Source organism: Lepidothrix coronata, unplaced genomic scaffold (genome assembly GCF_001604755.1).
Source record: "Lepidothrix coronata isolate B3197 unplaced genomic scaffold, Lepidothrix_coronata-1.0 Scaffold121, whole genome shotgun sequence".
NCBI classification, from domain to species: domain Eukaryota; kingdom Metazoa; phylum Chordata; class Aves; order Passeriformes; family Pipridae; genus Lepidothrix; species Lepidothrix coronata.
Genome location: NW_016690301.1, coordinates 1,751,860 through 1,774,536, shown reverse-complemented (window position 1 = coordinate 1,774,536; position 22,677 = coordinate 1,751,860). Strand labels below are relative to the sequence as shown.

At 48.6% G+C, this 22,677-nt stretch overlaps 1 protein-coding gene across 1 annotated transcript in view; it reads right to left on the bottom strand.

Annotated features, from left to right (window-relative positions):
- Positions 1–11,345, bottom strand: part of WWC1 (WW and C2 domain containing 1) — a 67,329-nt gene extending 55,984 nt beyond the window's left edge. Inside the window, exon 1 of the mRNA XM_017825652.1 lies at positions 11,175–11,345. Within this exon, the coding sequence (XP_017681141.1) occupies positions 11,175–11,293 (119 nt within the window). The 5' untranslated portion in view covers positions 11,294–11,345. The remainder of the gene's footprint in view (positions 1–11,174) is intronic.
- Between the last annotated feature and the right edge of the window lie 11,332 nt (positions 11,346–22,677).

Sequence of the window (22,677 nt, the reverse complement as noted above, 5' to 3'; positions counted from 1 at the left end):
CACTGCAAAGTTTGTTTAAGAGGAAGTAAACTCTTCATAAAGATGGAGGATGCCGCATAAATAATAAAACTGTTATTGTAAAATCCCTAATTCATACTGACATAACTCCATTATTCCCTATACCTTCCAACGGGCATCTGGGCCGGTCACAAAGCAGTTGGACCAAAGCAACATTTCAGCCTGTCTTCAACAATAAGAAAGGCAAGAGGCACCACCATCACTCAGAGAGGCTTTGCCACACATCTGTCTGACTACCCCAGGGAAGTAATTCAAACAATAGCACCTTTGGAGGGCATTGTTAAAATGATTTAACTTAGGTTATTTCACTGCAAATCTATTCTGTAACAAATCTGACCGCGAAGGAACACTTCCCAAAGTGCCACACTCCATCAGAAGTGTCACAAGCAGATTTCCAAGCAGAAGGATTACGGGTGTGAATTACCACTTGGGCTGTTCTCATTTTTTGTTACTACACGGCAAAACCCTAACAGGAGGAGTAAACTGCACCAGATGCCACCTTTTCTCAAGGACCTGGTGTCACTTGGCTCTGCTCAGAAAACGGGAACAGCCTGGAGCCCCAGCCCCCACCTCGCTGCCTGGGGCTCTGGTAGCAGCCACTGAGACACGATGGGACATGGTCTGACCCAAGAGCAAATCCTCCCCCTCCCAAATAGTCATTGCCTGGTCACAGGGCCAAACCAGACTGTGAACTGTGGCATGTTCAGCTGCAGTCATGTCCTCCCCCATTAACTGAGGGACCTTTTCCCAACAGGAGGAAAGAACCACCACAGCACCCAACTCAAAACCCACAGAGACCCCACTAGAAAGGGCCACCAGCCCAGCTAAGCTACTGAAGATGCAACACATGTCAGAACTACCATCCAGAACTGCAGGAGCCTGTGTTGGGAAGCAGATAGAAAATAAACCAGGAAGCACTATGAGGCATCGGCTACAGATTGCTGGACAAATAGAGAATAAAGATGAGAAAACTCAACACAGAACATTTGCTTTAGGGATAAGAGTGGCATTTACAAAGGATGTGCAAAAACAAGCCTGAGTGGAGGACTCAGTGTGACCAGTTCAGTTGCAAATTTGTCTTTGCAAACTGAGATCTCGCAAATGACCAAGACAGGCTCCTCTGCCACATACCCCTCCCCTCCCATCCACACATTCTTCTGCTAAACAGAAATCTTAAAAAGGAAGTGAGGAGTAGTGCCCAAGGAGTATGAGATCAGGCAAGCAAACACCACGTGCTCCAAGAAAGTATTCACACTCAGGTTATGCTTTCATTAGCATCAAGCAGATGATGGCAGATACCTTCAAAATTAAATTACTAGTAAACCAGTTGTATGAGAAGCTCACCATGCCTACCACACACTAGTCTATGAATAATTAACAGATGACATATGACAACGTGTCTACCTTTATTCAGAATTTTAGACCAACTCAACTGAAAAGATACTACATTGATTTTGGACAGACCGGATTTAAATTAAATCTGGAAGCTTCCACACTCACATTTAAAAAGCAGAAAATATAGTCAGGAAGTCTAAGATATCTTCCAAAATGCTGGTGCCACAGAAAACCATGGGACACAGCAGCAGCCAGGACATTTCACTTTCCTGCATATACACATTAAAAAAAGACAGAATAACACTCCCTGATGACTGCAAAGAGATCTCTTTGCCAGACAAATCTGCCTGTGTCTAGAATACTGGAAAACTTACGTTTTGAGAACTGTTAAACAGCTTAAAGCCTTCTATGTGTGTGTCCATATGAGAATTAAACAGTCAGTGTCCCATCAAGGCAATAACTTGTGTAACTCTCATGATTAGACCTTGTGGTGTGAAATCCTTACTAGTGACACAAGACAAGACAAACAGCAAGCCTGGCTTACTGCCTTGCTGGCTGACAAGCTATTTAGGTTAGCTGGATGTGGAGATGACTTCAAGGAATTCCAGAAAAATCTAAACAAGTGGGTTAACTGACAACTGAAGTGGAGAGAGACCAGATGTTGAGAAATGTTGAATAATATCCTGAACAGAAGAGTTTAACCTCCTTATTCTCTGCAGCGTTAACACACACCACATCAAATATACCTGAGTGTCACCACGTACATGCTCCAACAAAAAAGTCTGTTCAAAGTGCTGATTTAATTTCAATGCCAAACATTATTCATATAAAGAATATTTATTTTTTTAAAAAACACAGTTTGATATGAAAAGCTCACCTGGAACACTAGATACAGGTCATCCTAATTTAGATAAGCCTTACTATTTTTTTCTTAAAAAATATTTCTTTTTCATACCAAGTTCTCCCTTGAGAAAAGTTTCCATCTCTTCTATACAGGAATTCATTCAGAGCAAAAGCAGTCAATAAAGCTGCATCATTAGCATCACTCCACTAGTCATAGGAAGCATCTGGAAAAATCCTATAGAGAACACAGAAGCTGCTTCCAAAGAAGGAAGGAGGAAGGCCTCTGGTCAGCTGAGCCCTTCTCTTTCCATCAAAACAAGAACAGTCATAAGCAGCAACGAGAAGACTGAACCAAAGTCACACCAGATGCTGAGGAACAAAGGTTGGGTCTGAACACCAGAAGCACATCCAAAGAGCACTGCACCAACCTAGGAGTTGTTAGAGACAAGAGCAGCATCACTAACTGGGCATGGACCTTACCCAGGGCACTGCTGCAGTAGATCTGTCACACCTCCTGGATTAGTGACATCAGGAGCAGAGCACACACGCTGCCTCAGAAACCCTTGTAAACCCCCACTGGGCTACAGGAGCCCTGTGGAGCAGCAGCAGACAGGCTGGAGGGCTCCCCTCAAGGAAAGCAGCACTGGGAGAGCAGTTTTAGAGCACCACAGAACATCCACCTGCACTACTGCAATGCAGGACACGAGGAGCCCACCCTCACCCACCTGGCAGTCCCTGCCAGCCCAGGACAACGGGTGCCCTGTTCCTGGGGTGCTGCTGCCTCCCCACTCCCACCCACACCCCTCCTCCCTTGCATTTCAGCAGCTGCAGAGGAAGCCAGTTCTACCAAAGGAGCGTGATTAGCTCCCAAAGGGGTTACCACAACCTTCTCTGAACCAGGCTGACTGACCAGCAGCACCCAAGGCAGGCCACCAACCCAAGATACCTCACAGGAAACGGGCTGGATAATATGCAGAGCAGCATCACACCTGACAGTCAAATACTTTCCATTGTCATCCCCACCCAAATCCCCACTGAGGTAATTTGGATAAGCAGCTCAAAAACATACTCACTCTTTCAAACAGTCCAACTAGGAGACCTTCGGGTGTCCAGGATAAAGATGTCAGCAGATGACTCCTCCTGTTCACTCAGGGTTAGGTGCTGCGGTGTAACAGATTGCTGCTGCCAAGCCATGGTACCAACCTGCTTGAGCCCCTCAAAGGATGTCCCAAAGGATTTGTGTCCCCCATGGCCTCGACACAGCATGGGCAAGGGGACAGCCTGCACAGCTGGGCCACCAGCATGTCTTCTACCAGCTGCAGAGGCTCAGCTGGCACATGACACCCAAGTTGTGCCTGACACAAGCTAAATGAACCACTAAGCTATCTGCAGTACAGCTTTACAGAGCAGTTCTGGGACTACCTACATTTTCCTGTGGTGCTCTAAAGGTCCAGAAGATTATTTTACCCACTGCTGTTCCTCTGCAGGCCACCCTCCCTGTGGTAAGGCTGTGAGGGATGAATCAGCAGAGAGCCCTCTCCTCAGCAGGGCACTGCCCCTGTTCTGAGTACAAGGCTATTAAGGCAGTTGAAAGTCACATATGAGAAATTTGCAAGCTGCTGCAGGGTCATTTAAGCAATATTTTCACTTACATTTTAGTTCAAAATAGCTGTGTGGCCACCTTACATCTCAGCTCTGCATAGAGCAGATATGAATGACTGCCTCTTGCAAATCAATACTGTTTATTGCGTGCTTTAAATCAATAAAGCTTTCCTCCAAAGAGTACGTTCTTCTAAAATAGTGATTAGGCATTTGAGGAGAACGAAACAGTTTCACTGAACAATACCATTAGTCCTGAAACATAAGTTTGACATCTCAGCCAGAAAGCACTTTGTCAGAACTAATTAATCCCCACAGCACCTCTATGAGACTCAGAAAGCAATTCATCTGGTTTTTAAATGTGTTGGGTACTTATGTTGCAGAACATCGTGGCTGGGGTGGAAGCCGTAAGTATCAGCATAAACTGAGAACAAACCAAGCCAGGAGAACACATCCAAGAGTATGAAAATACCAGTGAACACTGACAGCTGTAGGATTTGGCTTCTTTGCATCTTCCTGTTACACACCAAACCTCCTGTGACTGTCTGGAGAGTCTTCCAGATGTCACTTCATTGAATGAGTGGTAGTGAAAAGCAGTTATTATTCTACTGGGAGCAGTTTTGCCCACTGTTTGTTCAGCCAATTATCTATGCATGTAGCTTAAAAGGGAGGGGGGAGCAGTAACCTCAGGCTCTGTGAACAAGAACTCTGGGTTTTATTTGAGCAGTTTAAGCTAAGTCTTCATTACCACAAGAAAAGCACGTAACCTCACTAAACAGGTCTCATGACTGGCACCCAGCCAGCATAAAGAGTATTTCTCCCCAAGGAAGTGGTCAATCTGCATAGCTCTCATAGATGTGTATAGAGTAGTCTACATACCTGCACCTGACTCTGCCAAGCTGCTGCCACCCCTCTTTATTGATTTATTATTTCAGCCAACACTTGCCCTGCTGGTGCAGCACTCAAGGCCACCAGGTCGAGGCAGCCAGCTCCTGGCACAGGGAGACCTGCAAGGCTTTCCAAAGCCAGCTGTTGGGTCTCTCTTTGAGAAAGGCTTGAAGTTCTCCCATATTTGACAGAACCAAGTGTCAAGTGAAACCCAGAACACTTCTGTCCTGGCAGGCAGTGGGATCAGTGTCGGTAACACGCTCAGGAACGCGCTGTGGGGCGGTGACGGTGCCTGGCACGCTGAGCAGAGTGCAAGGCTGGCCCTGGCAGTGAGCACCTTCAGGAGCACAGAGTAGGAATCAATCATTTACTAATACTTTCCTCCAGCAACTGAGATTAGAGCCCATCTGAAAAGGTGGAGTGGTGGGCCAGTGACAGGACCACCCTGAGCCACCCAGCAAACATCGCTTCTTTACGTACAAGTTATTTGGTTAAAGTCCTTTGGACAAGTCTTTGTCTGTCTTTGGACAGACAAATTTTCTGGCACGAGCTAGAGGAATTTAAATCAGACTCGAACACGGAAAAGTTTGCTGCAAACTCATCTTCCCATAACTGTGCTAGCTATGAAGATGCCCTGTGAAGAATTCCTTTAGGAGGTGCTCTGCCTCACTGCTGGTTTCACCTGAGCTCCAGCAAATCCATTCTCCCCATAAAAGTTGGTCAGAAATCATGAGGCAAACCTAAGCACCTCCAGCCCTGGGAACACCTCCTCAGCTGGGCTGGCAGAGAGCCTGACCAGGTCAAGTGCCTGGGGACAGTTTCACAAGTGCACCCTCAGCAGCATTCCCAGGTTGCCACCAGAGCCAGCCCCACTCCCACACCTCCCAGTCTGCCGGCTCTACCCCAGCTGTGCCACAAGTTTCTGCACAAGCACACACGACCTGGATCAACTGTTTCTGTAAAACTAACCCAGACAGCAAGATAACATTTTTCAGCCAAACCTGCACTGATACAGAATTTTATCCTGGCAGCAGCAGCAGCTTAAGGTGCCCCATCAACAACAGCACTGAGCATCCGCCCCAGGTGACTGACACAGCAGCCACCTCTCACCTGTCATACCCACATCTCCTGGAATTTACTAGCCAATTTCCTGCCATTCCACTGGATGGAGATCAAGATAACTACTTTGATATGAAAATACATGACCTACATAGGGATGAAACAGTTGATTCTGTTGCCAAATAAGTTTCCAGTCAGTGGCAGTGTCACTAACTTCACAAGCTGTCAGTTTTTGAGGCAAAATTAAAGGACTGATCTTGTGAGCAAGATGACCTTGCCAGAGAAAGAGATGAAGCTCAACCTACATATTTCTAAACAATATGATTTATGGAGATTTCTTCAAAAGCAGTTCTGATCTTTTAAGACTCAGAATTCCCCAAGATACATTAAAAAGCTGCTGAGCTTAACAAAGCTTCTCATTTTGCTTTTTTTTTCATATTCCAAAGGGAAGATAAAAATAATGCTTTTAGTACTTCTAAAGTCAGTGCCAATATCCTCTGTCATTGCACATGTGTGCATACCATACCTTTAGCAGTGATGCCCTTCTTAAAAAGCATCACACCTGTTGTTTCCAGCCACCTTCCCCAGTTTGAAGTGAGCTTACACAAGAGAGCACAGACTCTGAAGGCAGTTCCTGCAGTGTCCAAAGTGATCAAGACACCCTAAACCAGGCTTGTCTGGGGAGTCTAGGGGAAAAAAACAACCCAAACAAATAACAAAACAATAAACAAAACAATTAAAGTCAGATTTTTTTCATAACTGAAGCAGTGTGATCTATTTCAGCTCCAGTTCACTTTTTCCAGTCACAGGTGCATCCTGTGTTACCTCATCTTGGAAGACACTTGATATTAATCAATTAAAATAATTCCAAGTGTCACAATAATCTTACTCACTGTCCTTGTCTCCCTTTATATTAGCACTTACATAAACCAATTACTGTGGAAAGTAAGAACAGCACAAGTCCTACACATTAGGACACCTGTTCCCAGAGATGGCACTCAGATGACTTTGAAGGCTGCGTTTTTGTCACTCACTCCTGCACTCGTGGAAAACGGCCATCAGCAGTTTCTATGGGCACACACTGAGCTGCCTGTTCTTTATAAAGTAATCAGCTATTTTGGGGAATTCAAACACGAGAAAGCAGCAGATTCACATATATATGACAGGGTGCTTAGCTAGCTATCAGTAAAGAAAGGCAGCAGCAGGCATCAAACTAGGAGCCTTCAGCTGCATGACCTCTGCTGCTGCCACTGATGAAAGAAATCCCCAGTGAAATGCTCCATCTTGGAAAATTTTCTCTCTTCTTATTCTTACTGATTTTCATCTATAGAAAAGCACAGCTCCTTTTATCCCTGCTGCCTTTTATTGCCCTCCCTTCTTCCAGCCCTTTTACTTTGGAGATTTCTCACATTTAAGTTAGCTATATTTAGCTTTATTCCAATGATTCTAGTTATGCTACAGTAAAGCAAATAATCCAAGGAGTAGACAGTTACATGTGAAATTTTAGCACAATGCTCACATTTCTAAATCTTTAGTACAGGAGGTTTGGAGACCAAGTGTGCAGAGCAGACTGGGGATAAAAAGCTTAAAGATCAGAAGAATGTAAAGACAAAATACTTTGCAGCGTTTCACATGAAGCCTAGAAGGGCATGGTTAGATGATGGTGCTCTCTACATGACATGCCTGGCTTTTCTCCACTAAAATCCTCAGGCTCAGCAAACTTGAATCTTCCTGAGTAAATAGGTGGCCCTGACTATTTTAAATACAAGGTCTTCTACATGTGACATCACACACCTTGGTAGATATTGACCCTCAACCTTGGCAAATCTCTTCCCCAAAGCTCTACTTTGGAGGTTCAGAGTGGGAAAACCTCCATGTGGAGTAGGAAGGAAGTTTAGGGAGCAATTGCAGAGAATCTGGGCTTTCATTTAATGAACACCTCCAACCCTTTACAGCAACAAGAGCCCTCAAGAAATGAAGGGCCATCAACTGAGGCACTGCTGCCTTCCAAAAACTGAAAACATCTGCTGCTGTTTAGTAGCTTCACCAAACTTAAGCTAGAAGTGCTCCTGTTTCACTGGCTTTCACTCTCAGTAGGAGTCCAGCAATTGAGGTAAAATGAGAAGTTCAGTCAGCTCCATCTAAAATCACCTAGAAAAAAACTGCTTACACCACCATTCAAGAGTAGGTGAGTAGGAAGAGTACCAGAACACAAATAATTGAGAGTGGGGCACGTTATCAGGCATCTCCAAACCCCCAGTGCAATCCTGAAATTTCTGGCTTGAAAGGCAAGGAGAAGCGAAAAAAAATACCCTCTTCCAAGACAGTCTGAGGGAGAGCTGAGGTTCCCTAAACCTGTTGTAAAGAGCCCAAGGACAGCACACCACTGCATCCCAAATTCCCACCTCTAACCCTCATGTCTGATGAAAGCAGAAATCTCACTCAGGGTACTCTGTTAAATGTTAAATATTTAAGTGTTGCTCATGCTGATGTTTAAGAACAGGCAGCAGCTGGTGCTAAAGTTTTGAGCCACCACTGGTATTTTCTCTTTGGCCATCAGCACAGCAGCTTCCCGAGCAGACACACCCTCTGTCTTCAGAAAGCAACTGGGACAGCTCTCTGGCATGGTTTACCAGTTGGTATGTACTGCTGCATACCTGAAAGGTCATGCCTGGCTTTAGAACTAGGAATGACAAATTTTTTTCCCCTAGCTCAGTAAGGTTTGATCTCCCATAACACCGTATTGAATTCCCGAATTACCCGATTTCAAACAAATCTGCAAAAAGAGTCAGCTATGTGAGCTTCCTTTTACACAAGGGAAAACACAGTAGCTTTGGGGATTTTTTTCTCCACCTGTTCAGCAGAACTGCCTCACAGCTTTTTAACCTGAAATTCCTGCAAGCCAGGTACCTTGATGCTTTTCTGTTACACCATATCACAGGTACAGTAACAGTTCCATCACAAAATTCTTCAGATTATTTAATCTTAGATGATTTCCCAAAATGCTCCAACATCCACAGGTTTCTCAGGACTGCCCTGAAGTCTGGAAAGGTCAACCAAGACTCCAGGCATCTGAGCATCACTCCAGCCAGCTTTACAGAAGAGTGAGATGCCACCAGGTGCCAGGTGCCACTGGCAAAGTGAAATAGCCCCTCTTACAGCCCCTCTGCAGGACTGGTGTCATGCACTAAACAAGAACTGGAAAACCACCAGCCCAGCTTTTGCTTTCACAGCCTAAGGCCAGCTGAGGTCCCACCTTTCACCCCCTGCCTCCCCTTCCCTGCTGTGGATCTTCCCTGTGTGCCCACAGCCAGGTCTGCTTCCCTCACAGCCTATTAAACCAACCTCAGTCAGCAGGACAACAAACCTGACACCAACTGCTGCCACAAAAACAAGGAGCGAGCCCATGCCCTGAAGCTAGATGGTATCCCTGCTCGTGTTTATTTCCACTAAATTAAGCTAGAATGAAAGATTTAGGGAAGGTTTAAAACCCTCTGTGTTCTGTCTTTCGCTAGCAATTGCTGCACTCTGAGTAAACCCATCAGGTGTTACGAAGGTACAGTACCACTGACAAGCATTTAAATTTAAAAGGCACTGATAAAGTTCAATGCTCAGTGTGAAAATCCAGGTTTACTACTGCAGGGAGCAGGCACCTCATGACTTGAGCTGATCAGAAATCCCTCCCATCAGCTGTTTTTCACAGCCAGTGGTAAATTACTTGGAAGAGAAATTTCCTGTATGTCAGAGCAGGATTTCAACTCCTACAGGCACATCATCCCCCACATAATGGGTAAGTGTTGTGTCACACAGTTGTTCCAGTGTGAACTCTTCAAAACTCTGAGGGTTTTCAGGGGGAGTGTCCAATACAGGTTGTTTTCTCAGTAGCACTACTGGAAGATGACTCAGATGCAAAGCTTGTCAGGGCCACGTGTATTCAGGTGTACTTCTATGTGCACAACAAATATGTCATGTGATAGGATATCAGTGTGCTTTTGAATATTGTCCTTTAGCAGTGGTGAGCAGGTAATGGTTCTGCGACAGCTCAGTACACATGGCTAAATGAGGCACCCAGTTAGTCATTTCTGTCATTCTTGAATCACTAACCAAGGACACACAGGAATTTTTATAAGCCTCTATTATAAGGCCTATTAGATTTCTCATTTGTCTTCATTCTCTGCAACAAAATTAAGATGCCAGGAAAGCATCCCTAATTTAAGCTTCTACTGACTTTTATGATGGTTAAAAAAACCACCTTGAAAGAACTGTGTTACTAGTCCTTCTCAACCACATCACATTACCCCAAGATGAGTTCCAAACCCCCCAGCTGGCAGCAGGTTGCATTTGTGTACAGTACACACAAGGATTATTCCTGGAATGCAGAACACTCCTTGAAATCTTGTAAAACTGGACAATCATTCACCTCCATACTTCACAAAACCCATCTAAGTAAACACAGTGAAGGCAAAGTCCTGACATCCCACCACAAATGGAAACCCCTTCAAGGAACTGATCCCTGGAGCAAGGGGAAGAGAGGAACACCAATGCAGAAATCACACTCTCTGCCTCATAACAAAATGAACACTCACTGTCAGATGGGGAAGTGCATGAAGTTTATCAATGACAAACTGCATATTTCAGATTGTTGGGATTTCCAGCTCACTGACACGGATTTTTGAGTCGCTGCGTCCGGGAACTTCAGCTAACAAAGCATTAAACGGGAAATTTAGAAACTTCTGATTTCAACAGCGATCCAGGAGCTGAGCTTCCAGCGTGCTCGAGCTCCTGTGTGCTGGCTCCCCATAACCGCCTGAAGCACGGAGCTATAACATGCTAGAACAGAGCATTGCTTGGAAAATGACCTGGGTCTCCAACAGCGGGCTTTGCTGTTACTCTTACTTTCTCCAAGTGACTGATACAGGGAAAGAGCTACTCAGAACAAGTAAGGGGATGCTGCAGGGAAGAGGGCGGCAAGAAGGGGCGATGAGACACACCCTGAAGTCAGCGACCTCCGCGATGGCCAAGCTCGGTAAGGCCACGGAGCCGCTCGCAGAGCTGGGCCACGATGCAGGACACGGCGCGGCGACCCTTCCCTGCCAGCCCTCCCCAAAACCACCGAGCACCGCTGCGACCCAGGCGGGCTCCCCCCTGCCAGGGCCGCATGGCCGCGGTACAGCGGGACGGCTGGGGACGGGGAAGGAGCTGGGCAGGGAGGCGAGGAACAAAACTGCAAAACACAACTCGCCGATCCCGCTCCATCGCTCCCGCCCCGCGCAGCCCGGCCAGGCCCGCAGGTGAAGCCGCGGCCATCCCGCTCTCCCCTCCCGTGCGGAGCCCGCCCGGGCACGGCCGCAGGTACCGCCCGGCCCCGGCCCCGGCCCCGGCCCGGCGGGGGCAAACCGCGACCGCGGTCCCGCCCCGCCGCCCCCGCCCACCTGTCGCGGGGGTCGACCCAGCTGGTGGTGCGGCTGCCGTGGTCGATGTAATACACCTTCCCGTCGTAGTCCCGCGCCTCCTCCCAGCCCTCGGGCAGCGGCAGCTCCTTCCTCGGCATGGCCCGCGCCGCCGCCCCATGCACCGCTCCGGCCGCTCTCCGGGGGCCGCGCCGGGGCTGCCCCTTCCCTCGCTCGCTCCCTCCCGCAGCCGCGGTGCGGGGGCCGCGCCGGCCCAGGCGCGCAGGGAGCGCCGCCGGGCAGCCTCACACGCCGGCCCCGCGGCGGGGGCGGGGCGGGGCGGGCGCGGCGCTGCCCGCGGTCGGTGCCGGCGCTCCGCCCGCTCACGCCTCCATTTCCTGCTCCGCCCACCGCCCTGGCCACGCCCCTTCAGCGCGGCCACGCCCCCTGGACACGCCCCCGCGGGGCCCTGGCGGGGGCGGCCGCGGGAGGCTGGGAGAGCGCCCCCTGCCGGCGGGGGAGGGAGGGGCGGGGATCGGGCGGAACCGGGGTTCGGGAATCGGGAGTCGGGGTCAGCACCGGGCGGGATACTCGGGCTGGAGACGCGGGGCAGCCGCTGTAAGCGCTGCCTTGCACGCAGCGCCGGCGGCTGGGCTCGGCCACGCCGAGGGGGAGGGCAGAGAGCAGGGCGAGTGTGTCCCGGAGCGGGTCGGAGATGCTCGGTGCCCCCGGCTACGCACGAGCACATCAGCTCCTCTCCGACTCTGCGGGCACCCTCTGGGACATGAGGTGGCCCTGACCACGGGGGCACTGCCCTGGGGTCGCCTGGCTCAGCCGGGGTGGGCTCCCCGCGGGAGCCATCGGAGCAGCCCACGGGGGTGGTTTTGTGCGGGTTCCAGAGGGAAAGCTCCTCGCAGCTGGGTGCGTGGATGCAGCTCAGACCATCGGGAGTCCGAGTTATAAAAGGGCAGCCCAGCAAGCCCCAGGGACAAGCCACGAGCTGCGGGGGGGTGATGGTGCCCACCCTGCGGGTACGGACCCCTTCCCGAGCAGCCGCCGCCGGTACCGGAGCGCGGCTCCGGCACGGGGTGGAAGGAGCTGAGGACGTGCCCTCCACAGTCTTCTGCCCCCACATTTCATTCATTTGGGCTGGAACAGCCGGCCCATGGCAAAATGTCACAATAAAAGCTCCTGCAAGCACGCGATCGGGCCGTGAGCTGGGGCGGGGGACGTGCCCAGCGCGGCATGAGCGCGGTTTTGTGGGAGGCAGCGCTTTCCCCGGGGAGCTCCAGCCGACGCCGGTTTCCCACTGTCAAGGGTGAGGGAAAAGCAAGAAGTTTTGTAGAGCTGCAGCTATTGAAACAGCAGAATGGAGCAGGGATCCCTGCCAAGCACAGGGGTGGAAAAGGAAACTGGAGGATGGGAAGAGGGGAGCCCCCGGAGGGCTGGAGTGGAAAAGTAAAAGTGAAAAAAGACAATTAGAAATAACATCTCATTTTTTCTGCCAGATTTTGAGGGTAAGATAACTTCTTTCAGGCTTTCTGACAACCTGCTGGGAGTTAGAACTGCTAATTCTCCAGAGGCTGAAGCAGAATGCAGTAGCAGTTGGCTGATGAAGTGGTTGAGCAGGGAAGAAAATGAAGACAAGTAAAACAAAATAGCCTGATTTAACCCCATTTTATGTGAAGCCAGACTTGGAGGGGGAGCCACTGCATGTGTTGCTTTTATGAAGAGGACCATACACGAGGCTTGTAAATTAATAATAAATAAAGAATAAGGGAATAAACACTGTATCTGCCCATAACTCTAAGGGAGGCTTGTAGTTTCTTTTGGAAGGGCAGGCTGGGAGCACTGGGAGCGCTGGGAGTTCTGGGAGCACTGGGAGCAGTGCCGCTCCAGCGAGCACACACCAGGACCGCCCGGAGCCCTGGGCAGACGCCAGCGGTGTGCAGGGGATTTCTGCAGGGCACTGGGCTAGTCACTGCTGCTCACATTTTCTCTTTTCTGCTTTTAATATCCTGGAAAAATTTTTTTTTTCTTCCCGTTGTAAAACACTCAGCAAAGTGCTTAAGACGTTTCAAAGGGAGGGACTGTAACAAGAGAAAAAAAATCAGCAGCAACCGATGTTTTTAAATATTACAAGAGAAGAAGTGAATAATAAAGTGATAACAAATTACTGTCTGTTTTCATGGTCCTGTATTTGTGGTCTTATGTTCAAGCACAGAGATACTTCCAAAAGTCATTTTTATTTTCAAGTGTTTTTTTCAAAATTTCAGAGCATATGTAGATCATATAGCAAAAGGCTCTGTGTGAAGAAGCTGATCAAATACCTTTTCTTTTCCCAACATCATCAACTGTGTTTATGAAGAAAGTAATTGTGTAATTTTTTAAAGATAATTGCTTTTGAAACAAATACGTCAGAAAACATTTGCAGGTAGCTCTGACTCAAGTGAAAAGATCTTATTTTTCCACTCCTCTTTATTTATTAACCCAGAAAAACACAGCCCTGCCATTGAACCACATGAATTTATAAATATAATCAGGAATGTGCATATGGTACCTTACTCCCTTTTACCACTTACACTCACAACAAAAGAATTCAGTGTTATCAGAGTCTGTTTGAACGGTAAAGCAATAAACAAACAGGTGATTGTTTTCTCATGAACAGGGAAAGGGAAGGTTTGGTTTGTAGGAAACCTCTTACCTGTGTGAAAAGGAAGAACAGAGCAGAGGCCAAAGCCTGCAGAAACCTCATTTTTTTTGCCTTGGGGTCAACATCTCCTTCGTGTTCTGCACACCCCTGTCCCACCAGAGCCCACAACAGGCAACCAACTGCTCAGTAACAGGAGCAGTGATTTTCTGCTGGTGGGTTCTATTTTGGAGAAGCTGGTTCCTTGCTGCTCAGGTTTTTTTCCCCCCAATACATTCAAAAGTCTGTAATTTTTTTCCTTTTCTCTATTCTTCATTGACTTCGAATAACAACAACACAAAAGTCAAAAGTAACTGTTGGTCTCCTAGTGAAAACCTTCAGATATCTGAACTGAAATAAGAGGAAAAATGGGTTTAAATTCAATTGCCAGGAAAAAATTACGTTTACCCTAAATACCACATTTTGTTTAAAACCTCCAGCATTGTTCAGCTTGAAGCAATCATATAATTTCTGTGGAGAGCTCCCTTACCCTTCTAGAAAGCCTCTTCCCCATCCTGCCCACTCTCAAACTGTATGTTTTCAGCTTCCAAACAGAATTTTATTTTTATGAAATAGTCAGAACCGGGTTTGGAAAGATGGAACACATCATGGTGGAAGTAACCTGAAGCCTTCCTGCTTTCAGAAGCTATTTCCAGCCCAGCGGGAAAAGCCGAGGTGCCCACGAGGCAGGGAAGAGCTCACACAACCTGCTGTTCTTTCCAGTCCCAACATGAAAGGAACTTTCTGCAAACATTGGCAAAGCCACTTCATTGTTTTCTTTCAAACTACTCCTTAAAAGACCCATTGCTGGAGGCCTTAAATAAAAAAAAAAAAAAAAGGCAGCTGACATCCGCAAAGCCATCCTGTTGCTCTGGCAGGTGTTGGCTGCGTCTTGCCCGGTGTCCCGCCGGTCCTGGCACCCCTTGTTCCAGACAAAGCATCTGTCGTTCTTTTCTGTGCACAGGCAGTGGCTCAGTGCTTCCTCACCGTGCTGTGTAGCTGAGGTGGAATGTGAGGGATGGTGAGTCTCAGGTTCCTGTAGCAAGGTGATTCAGTAGGACCTGTGCAGCACATTGGGGTTCCCAGTGCCCCGGGAAGTGTGCTGGCTGGAGTCCTGGTGTGTTTCGGCCTCTTGCAAGAGGGTTGTAAGAGGTATATGATTAGATTGTTTGTGAAACAAGATGCAATAGAATCACAGACTCGTTGAGATTAGAAAACACCTTTAGGATGGTCAAGTCCCCAATGGTGGGGCTATCACACAGGGCTGTTACAACCTAGGATGAGATACTGCAGTCCCTAGGACAGTCCTCAGCCACTGCTGAATCAGGGTTCTACTGAGCCATGGGTCAATATTTACACCAGCACAAATGTTCAGGCCATCCCCTGCCACAGGCAAGCTGGCTCTAACATGGCAGTATCATTAACACCCAAAGGCAGGAAACCCTCCGTCAGCTGAGCTCTGCCTTGGGAGAACAGGATCCATCTGTGGCAGTTCTCGTGATTCCTGGGGCTGTCGGGGCTGCCACAAACATGTCACTTGGCCACGGGTTTAATCTGTGCAACCTTCCCAATCCTTGGCACTTTGTACACCTGCATCAAAGATCTTTATCTTTCAACAAACAAGCCTGCAGCGAGGGAATAAATTCCTAACTATGACCTTTGAGTGCTCTGAGATTTTTTTCACGTACAAACAAAACAGGTTTGGATTTTTTTTTTTCCCCAAACAACCCTTATCTCTGTTGCTTTATTAGACCCTTGTGGGTCCACTGGAAGCACTGCAATTGTCCCTTGATGTTGCTGGGAAGATTGGGCCTCTGTCTTCCTCGAGTGTGTGGATATCCCTTGGAGCACACACTGGGAGCTGAATGTGTGTCTTCTACCTTGCAATAAGGGGAGCTGCTTAACCTAATGGGGCTGTGCTGATACCACTGAGCTCCTCAAGATCTGCCCTCGGCAGCCAGCCCTGGCCCTGAGGAATGGGGCCAAACAGTCACTCTCAGTTATAAAAGCTTAAAAAAAAAAAAAAGCTTAAAAATGTCCATCAGCCTGTCATGGAGAACACATATGACAGAGAAATCAATTGGTTTGGTATCAAATGCTTTATTCGCTGGCCCATTATTTGCTCAAAGTCAGGGAGAGCTCCTCCCACAAGCAGGTTTCTCCTAGTCACGTGTCAGCTCCCCAGCCACAGCACTCCACCTTTCTGCCCTGAAAACAGGCACTTTTGCATTACTGCCAGCATGACCTGTGACTCTCAACCCAAGAGTCACCTACAATCCCTTGAGGGTGTCCCACAGCAGCAGAGCGAGGTGGTAGGATATGACCAGGACACAGCATGGCCGGAGCTCATCCACATAAAGTGTGACAAGTGCCCTTTGCTGCACACGAGGAGGGAATAGCCTGCATGTGCTTGTGATAGGAAATGTGTCCATGTGCACTGATACCCAAAGTGGACCTTGAGCTGTAAAAACAGCCCAGTACTCAGCCAAAACGAGCTGTGAAGCACCACTGCAGAGCAGAGCGGCACAGGCAGCGCTGGGGCAGCAACATGTGCCTGACCCAGGGCAAGGGGAGCAAAAGAGATTTAATTTTGCCAACGTGCATTGTTTCTAACCTGACAGATGGGATTTTTCTAGGGAAGCTCATTTTACACCGCGGTGGTGACAACGGGGCACTGCAGGTGGGATTTCTGTTGTCTGGCAAAGCCCCGTGAAACCTCTGCCTCCCGTCAGTGCTAACGAGCAGGTTCAGCGGCAGGGCTGGGGGCAGCAGCTGGTAGCACTGAGTGGTGAAGGGACAGGTGCCATCGTTTCTCCAAGTGGGAAGTGGGCGAGGGATTCCAAGGCTGCTCTTGTGAGCAGGCTGCTGCTCAGCAAGGTGGCAGTGGGACAGGAGCCAGGCGCCTTGGCAGTCTGTCCTGCTGCCTCGGTGATCTGTCCAGAGGCTTGTCTGCAACTGCCAAGTGCAGGAGCAGCGCAGGGAACCACCCTCCAAGGGGTGCCACTGCTGTCAGTAGCACGGCAGGTCCCAAAGGGGACAAGACCACTTGTACCAGCGAAGGGCAAGGTGAGGGCAGAAGCAAGTTCTCCAAGTCTTTCCTTTCCCACCTGCACACATCACACCTGCCCAGTATCATGCTGTTTTGCTCGGATGCGAACTTGAATTTGCCACTCAGAGGCTGGTAAGTGGGTGCTGGTACCCAGAGCACCACAGGGATTTATCCAGGGCTGGGAGCAAGGGCTGAGTGGCTGCAGGGCAGCGCAGCAGTGATGCTGTGGCTGGATGAATGCATGAGCACAGCCCTGCGGAGGCAAAGCACCGCTCCTGTCCACACACAGCAGCTCACAGCTGCAGCAGCAAAGAGAGAGAAAAAACACTCCAAACACCCCCCACTCGGTCACTGTACTACTTAAATCAGAGACCCTAAAAAACAACTGTTTATTTAAAGCAGCTTCACTTTGAAAATACTTAACAAGAGGCAGGACTCTAAGGACCACTTATTCCACATGTTATTAATCCAAATGCTGTTTTGTAGCTGCTGCTCACCCCCATCCCACTGAACACAGCAATGACATCCTGGCAGTGTGGTTATCATCCCCTTTTCCTCTCGGGGACCCTGGAGCACTCCTGAGAAGCCGAGGGAGGCCTGTGACCACAGGGACAGCAGCATTTGTCTCCTACCAGTGGTACAAGGGTGGCTGGTGGCACCTGTCACACCTCAGACCAGGTACTGGTGGCAAACTGAGGTGGATGCAACAGCCAAAAGATCTGCCTTGCTGCTCCTGCCCAGGGGCTGCAGGGGCTGTGGAAGCAGGTGAGGTGTGGGGTGACCAGTGGGGCTGATGGAGGCACAAACTGCAGACCTCGCACACCAGACCCACTTCCTCAGGCAAACAGGCACGGATTTTAAATCACAGCGAGTTTTGCAGTTACGTTATCTGATGTCAAATATGACAAAGTACAATATTTTCCCTTTAGCTGTGTCAGACCTTCCAGAGAGTTAGGGGGCTGTGCTTTCTGTGCAGGTGAGAGCTGCCATAGTACCTGGTGATGCCTGGTGGTGCCTGGCAGGGCCCAGCAGCCCTGCTCTGTGCCCGGCAGTTTTGGTCAGTGCCCAGCTGGGAGGAGGGAAGGCTGGTACAGCTGTAGCTGGGCTGGGCTCACAGGGGTGGAGCTGGGGCTCCTGGTCACCCCCCAGCTGAAGCTGCTCTGTGTGATTGCTCTGAGGCTCAGTGGGGCAGCACCTCACCTCGTGTTTGTGTAAAGATCAGCACAGCAGTGTGAGCTCTCTGCCCACTGCCTGCAGTGGGGGCTTGGTGACAAAGAAAAGGCTGAGACACTCAGTGCCTTCATGGCCTCTGGTCATTCCTGGTGTTCAGCTTGCATAGGGAGAAAGCCCAGAGCAAGGAAGACTTACGCTCTCTGGAGCAGGATAAAGCAAGGGAGCAACAAAAGGAACGTGGACAAATCCCTGGGACCTGAGGGAGCTGGCTGATGGCACTGCCAGGCTGTTCCCTGCTGGCTCTGAAGTGCCATTGCAATTGGGGGCGGTTCTGGGCAAAGCAATGATAAACCAGAGGGTATCATCCAGGGGGAGAAGGGCTGATGGGAGCCTTGTGAAGATCAGCAAAGGGAAGTTCAGAGTCCTGCACCTAGGGAGGAACAACTCCAAGCACCGTACAAGCTGGAGGCCACCCAGCTGTAAAAGAGCTTTCCAGAAAAGGACCTGGCAGACAAGAAGTTGAATTTGAGGCAGCAAATCAGTTTGTGGCAAATCAGGCCAGCAGCACCTTAGGTTGGATGTGGCAGGGCATCACCAAGGGGCTGAGGAGGTGATCCTTCCCCTCTGCTCAGCACTGGTGAGGCATGGCTGGAGGGCTGGGGCTGGTTCTGAGTGACCTGTATAAGACAGACATGGACTTACTCTGTCCACAGAGTTGGACACAGAGACTGGAGCATCTGAAACAGGGCGAGAGACTGAGGGAGCTGAGACTGTTCAGCCTGGAAGGGAGGTGGCTCAGGGGTGATCTTATCAGAATGTACAGGTATCTGAAGGGAGGAGTAAAGACAAGGGAGCCAGAGTTGTCTCAGTGGTGCCCAGTGACAAGACAAAAGAAAAGGCAAAGGTAGAAATACAGAGAGTTCTGGTTAAACATAAGAAATACTAATTTTACTGTGAGGGTGATTGAGCACTGGAACAGGTTGCTGTCTCCATCCTTGAAGATATTTATAACTCAGCTGGACATGCTCCTATCAAGGGGTGGGCCTCACCCATCTTGGGACTCTGAAACCAAAGAAAGGAGCTGAGCTCCAAACCCTTCACCCACACCACCCCCTCCTTTTCAATAAGGGCCCTGTACTAAGTAAGGTATGAAAACTCTCAGGTTCTTTGTACCAGGGTTTTTAATGACCTGCCTTCCCCACCTGGGCAGAGACCAAGCATTAAGAAAGGGACATTTTCTAAAAGATCACTACAGCCCTCAGAGGCAAACAGGCATCTCTTTGTTATCTCTAGAAAGAACTTTTGACAGATGAAAAAGTCTGATTTATCAAGAAGAGCCTATTGAGTCACTGACTGTTGCAGACCACTAAAAAGGAGATAGCTGAATTACTGATTTATAGCACTAATATTTTTTAATATTTTACCTTAATTTACATGATGGATGGAGTTAGTAGATGTTGAGGAGTGAGAGGTATTTGACACAGTCACAAGGCCTGGGCTGTAGCATAGTAAGTGGTAAAGCCCACACAGTTCTGCTGGCAGATTTTCTTTTTGTATGCAACCACCAAATTAGACTAAAGCCTGTCAGAAGCTGTCATCTAAAGATGTAAAACTTATGTAAATACAACTTCTCCAATTGCAATGCTGCTGAGCTGCTGTAGCAGAGCACAGACAGAGTTACAGAGTACAGAGTACTTCCATTGTAAATCCTATTTGTTAAGGACTTACAAATTGGCTGCATTCATTTGCTTGTCTGAAAGTTGGCACATGGCTCTCTCCCATGGTGTTTTTACCACATTTTACTTTATTACTTGCTTTTTTTTTGCCCTTGGCTCAGAAGCACCACAGAACTAGCCTGATTCTAACCATTAAATCCTCCCAACGTGCTACACAAATATTTTGATGAACAAGGAAGTGAGAGGAAGTCTTACCTGTTCCATTAGATACATGTTTTTAAGAGCAACATTCCCCTCCTGCTGCAGGAGGTGCAGGGAAGCCTGGGCAGGGCTGGTGGTACCTGCTGAGCTGCAGCACGTGGTGGGTGCAAGGCATTTGCTGGGCACTGACTCTTGCCTTGGTGCAAAGCCCACATTGCCCAGGTCAGCAATGAGCTGGTGGTGGCAGAGGTTGGCCAGCCTGCAGCATGCAGGGTGCTGGCAGACAGCCCCCCAGCCTGTGTGGGGGAGAGGCTGTTAAAGTCCCTTCTTTCTCTGCCAAGCTGTTTCCTTGTTGGGAATCTGGCTGGATGTGTGGCTTATGTACCTGGGCACATCCCACTGGTGATTCCCCTGCTTTGTTTTTACCTATTTTTGGTGATTGTGGTGGGGAGGCTGAGCTGAAACAGGGTCAGCTGAGATTAAAATTACCAATTTAGGCCAGGGGTGTGATGGGTCCAGCTGTGAGGGTGCTGCAAAGTACTCTGTGATGAGTGCTGTGTGACCCAGTCTCAGCTGCTTGTTAAATGCCACCTCCTCTTCCTACTAGCCCAGGTGGTGCTGTAGACACACACAGCTCATACCCACAACTCCAGTCGTGCCCACTGCTGTGCTGGGTTAGGCAGAAGCAGAAAAGGCTTTATCAACACAGGGGTGTTGATGTTTTGACACTGGCAACGGTATTTGCATTTCTAGAGCTCTTGGTCATGTTTAAGCATTGCATAACACTGTTCATTAGAAAGAGGCAGACATACACAGTAAGGGAGAGGGAATTGTTCTGATATTGTTGACCTAAGCAAGCAGCTACAGCATATATGTAGGTGTGTTCATATAACCCAACAGCAGAGCCTTCAGAGACAGACCCAACAGAGCCACCTGCTAGAGCCTGCACTCCTTCACTGTTTTCTGTGGGCTGACAGTGGCTGTACCTTTAGGTTTTTGTTGCTAATTCAGAGGGAGATCTGCAGAGCAAAACATCTTTAGCAGCTGTGTCAGCAGCTGTACCCTGGTGGATGCTGACCCTCCTCTGGAGAGTGCAGCCCTCAGCACTTGGTGCCACAGAGGTGGAGAAGTTTGATTCCAAAGGAGTGACAGGTTTCAAATGCAATGAGTAATGTTTAAACTAAGTAATCCTTGTAAATAAGAAACTTTTACGCTGCAGGTTGTAACTGAAGAGGCTGGGAAGGAACTTTCCTTGTTGGCAGAAAATCTCAGGGGCACCTCAAGGGCAGAGAGGTCCCCATAACTCTTCATTACACCCTTTAACTAAAGTCAGGGTGCCTGATACACTCTACAAATTGGGCTAGTAAAGCCCCATTTCCACATTCAAAATTGCTCAGGGATATCTACTCTCTATTCCTCTTTGGAGAAGAAATTACAGCCATAGAGGGCCTGATAAATTTGCCACCTGGAGAGGAGCAGGGTGTGGTCAGACACATGCCTACACCCAAAGCCAGGCTTTGGGCTCAGTCAGGAAACAAAACAGCTTTTTTTCAAGCTGAACTGCAAGGTTGTAAATACCAAATTCCTTCAGTTACAGCAGTCCAATGGGAAAAAGGAAACGTAGTCTAATGCTGATTCTCCACCTGGTTTTAGCATTAAACAGGAGCTTGTTCTTGGATTCCTGCTCTCTCTGCAAGCAACTCGACTTACACTCCAGTAAGTCAGGAGGGCAAACCTACCTTTGTGGCTCTTGGGCTGGCCTGAGCTCGTGCACAGTGCCTTCCCACAGCCAGCAGTGCCTCCCAGGCCAGGTCCTTTCACAGCTGCCCTCGGCCTGTCCTGATCACAGCACTGTTGGGGACACAGCCACAATGTCACTGTTAAAGCCACCACTTAACTACTCCCCCATAAGAAGAATCCAGTTTGTGTCTCCATGGCATTGCTTTAGGTTAATCATCTATTCCATATGGAAAAGTCTAGCAAGGAGGAGAGAACAAATGCAAGAACTCTGAGAGGAACAGGACATACCAATTTGTGGGGGGTGAGGAAAGGGAAGGTTGTAGAAAGGAGAAGGGAGGAAGAGATGCCTCCAGAAACAGAGAAAAGGGGACCACAAGAGAGCAGGCCATGGCCACACCAGTAATCTCCCCCTTTGTTAAGTGAAACTCTTTAGTATGGCCTTTAACAGTGAGCTGTTTTTTCCACACATGAGAGAATCTAGCTCTTTTATCATAATTACAAAAATACAGTAGTTCTTCCAAAGTCTTTGATGCACCACACAAACCTCTCAACTGCAAGAAAAAATCCATCCCAAAAAATGACCCAAGCACCTTACCAGTACAGGGCCAGGTAATCCACAGAAAACTGTCATCATGGACAGTGTCTCCACTTTGTGAGTTCATGTTTTATGCCTCCATTTAAAAAAAAAAAAAAGTAACAATATTTCCTTAAGAGGTTTCACTTGTAAAGAACAGACTGATAATGTAACAGCACTTCAAGCCCATCAGCACAGAAAAACACCTGCAGTGAAGGACAACCAGGACTTTACCTGAAAATGCAGCCAGGCTCCTCCTTCAGAGGATGAGTAACAGAGCTGGGGGTTCCTGTGGGTGAACTACACTGGGTGAACATGTAGGTGTAAACCCCAGTCAGAATGGGGTGGCTCTTGTTTGCACAGCAGAAATTAGATGTGCTTTCTGAGTGCTCCAGGTGTTACACAACACGGGCACTGAACGGTTTGGCTTTAAAAATGCCCTG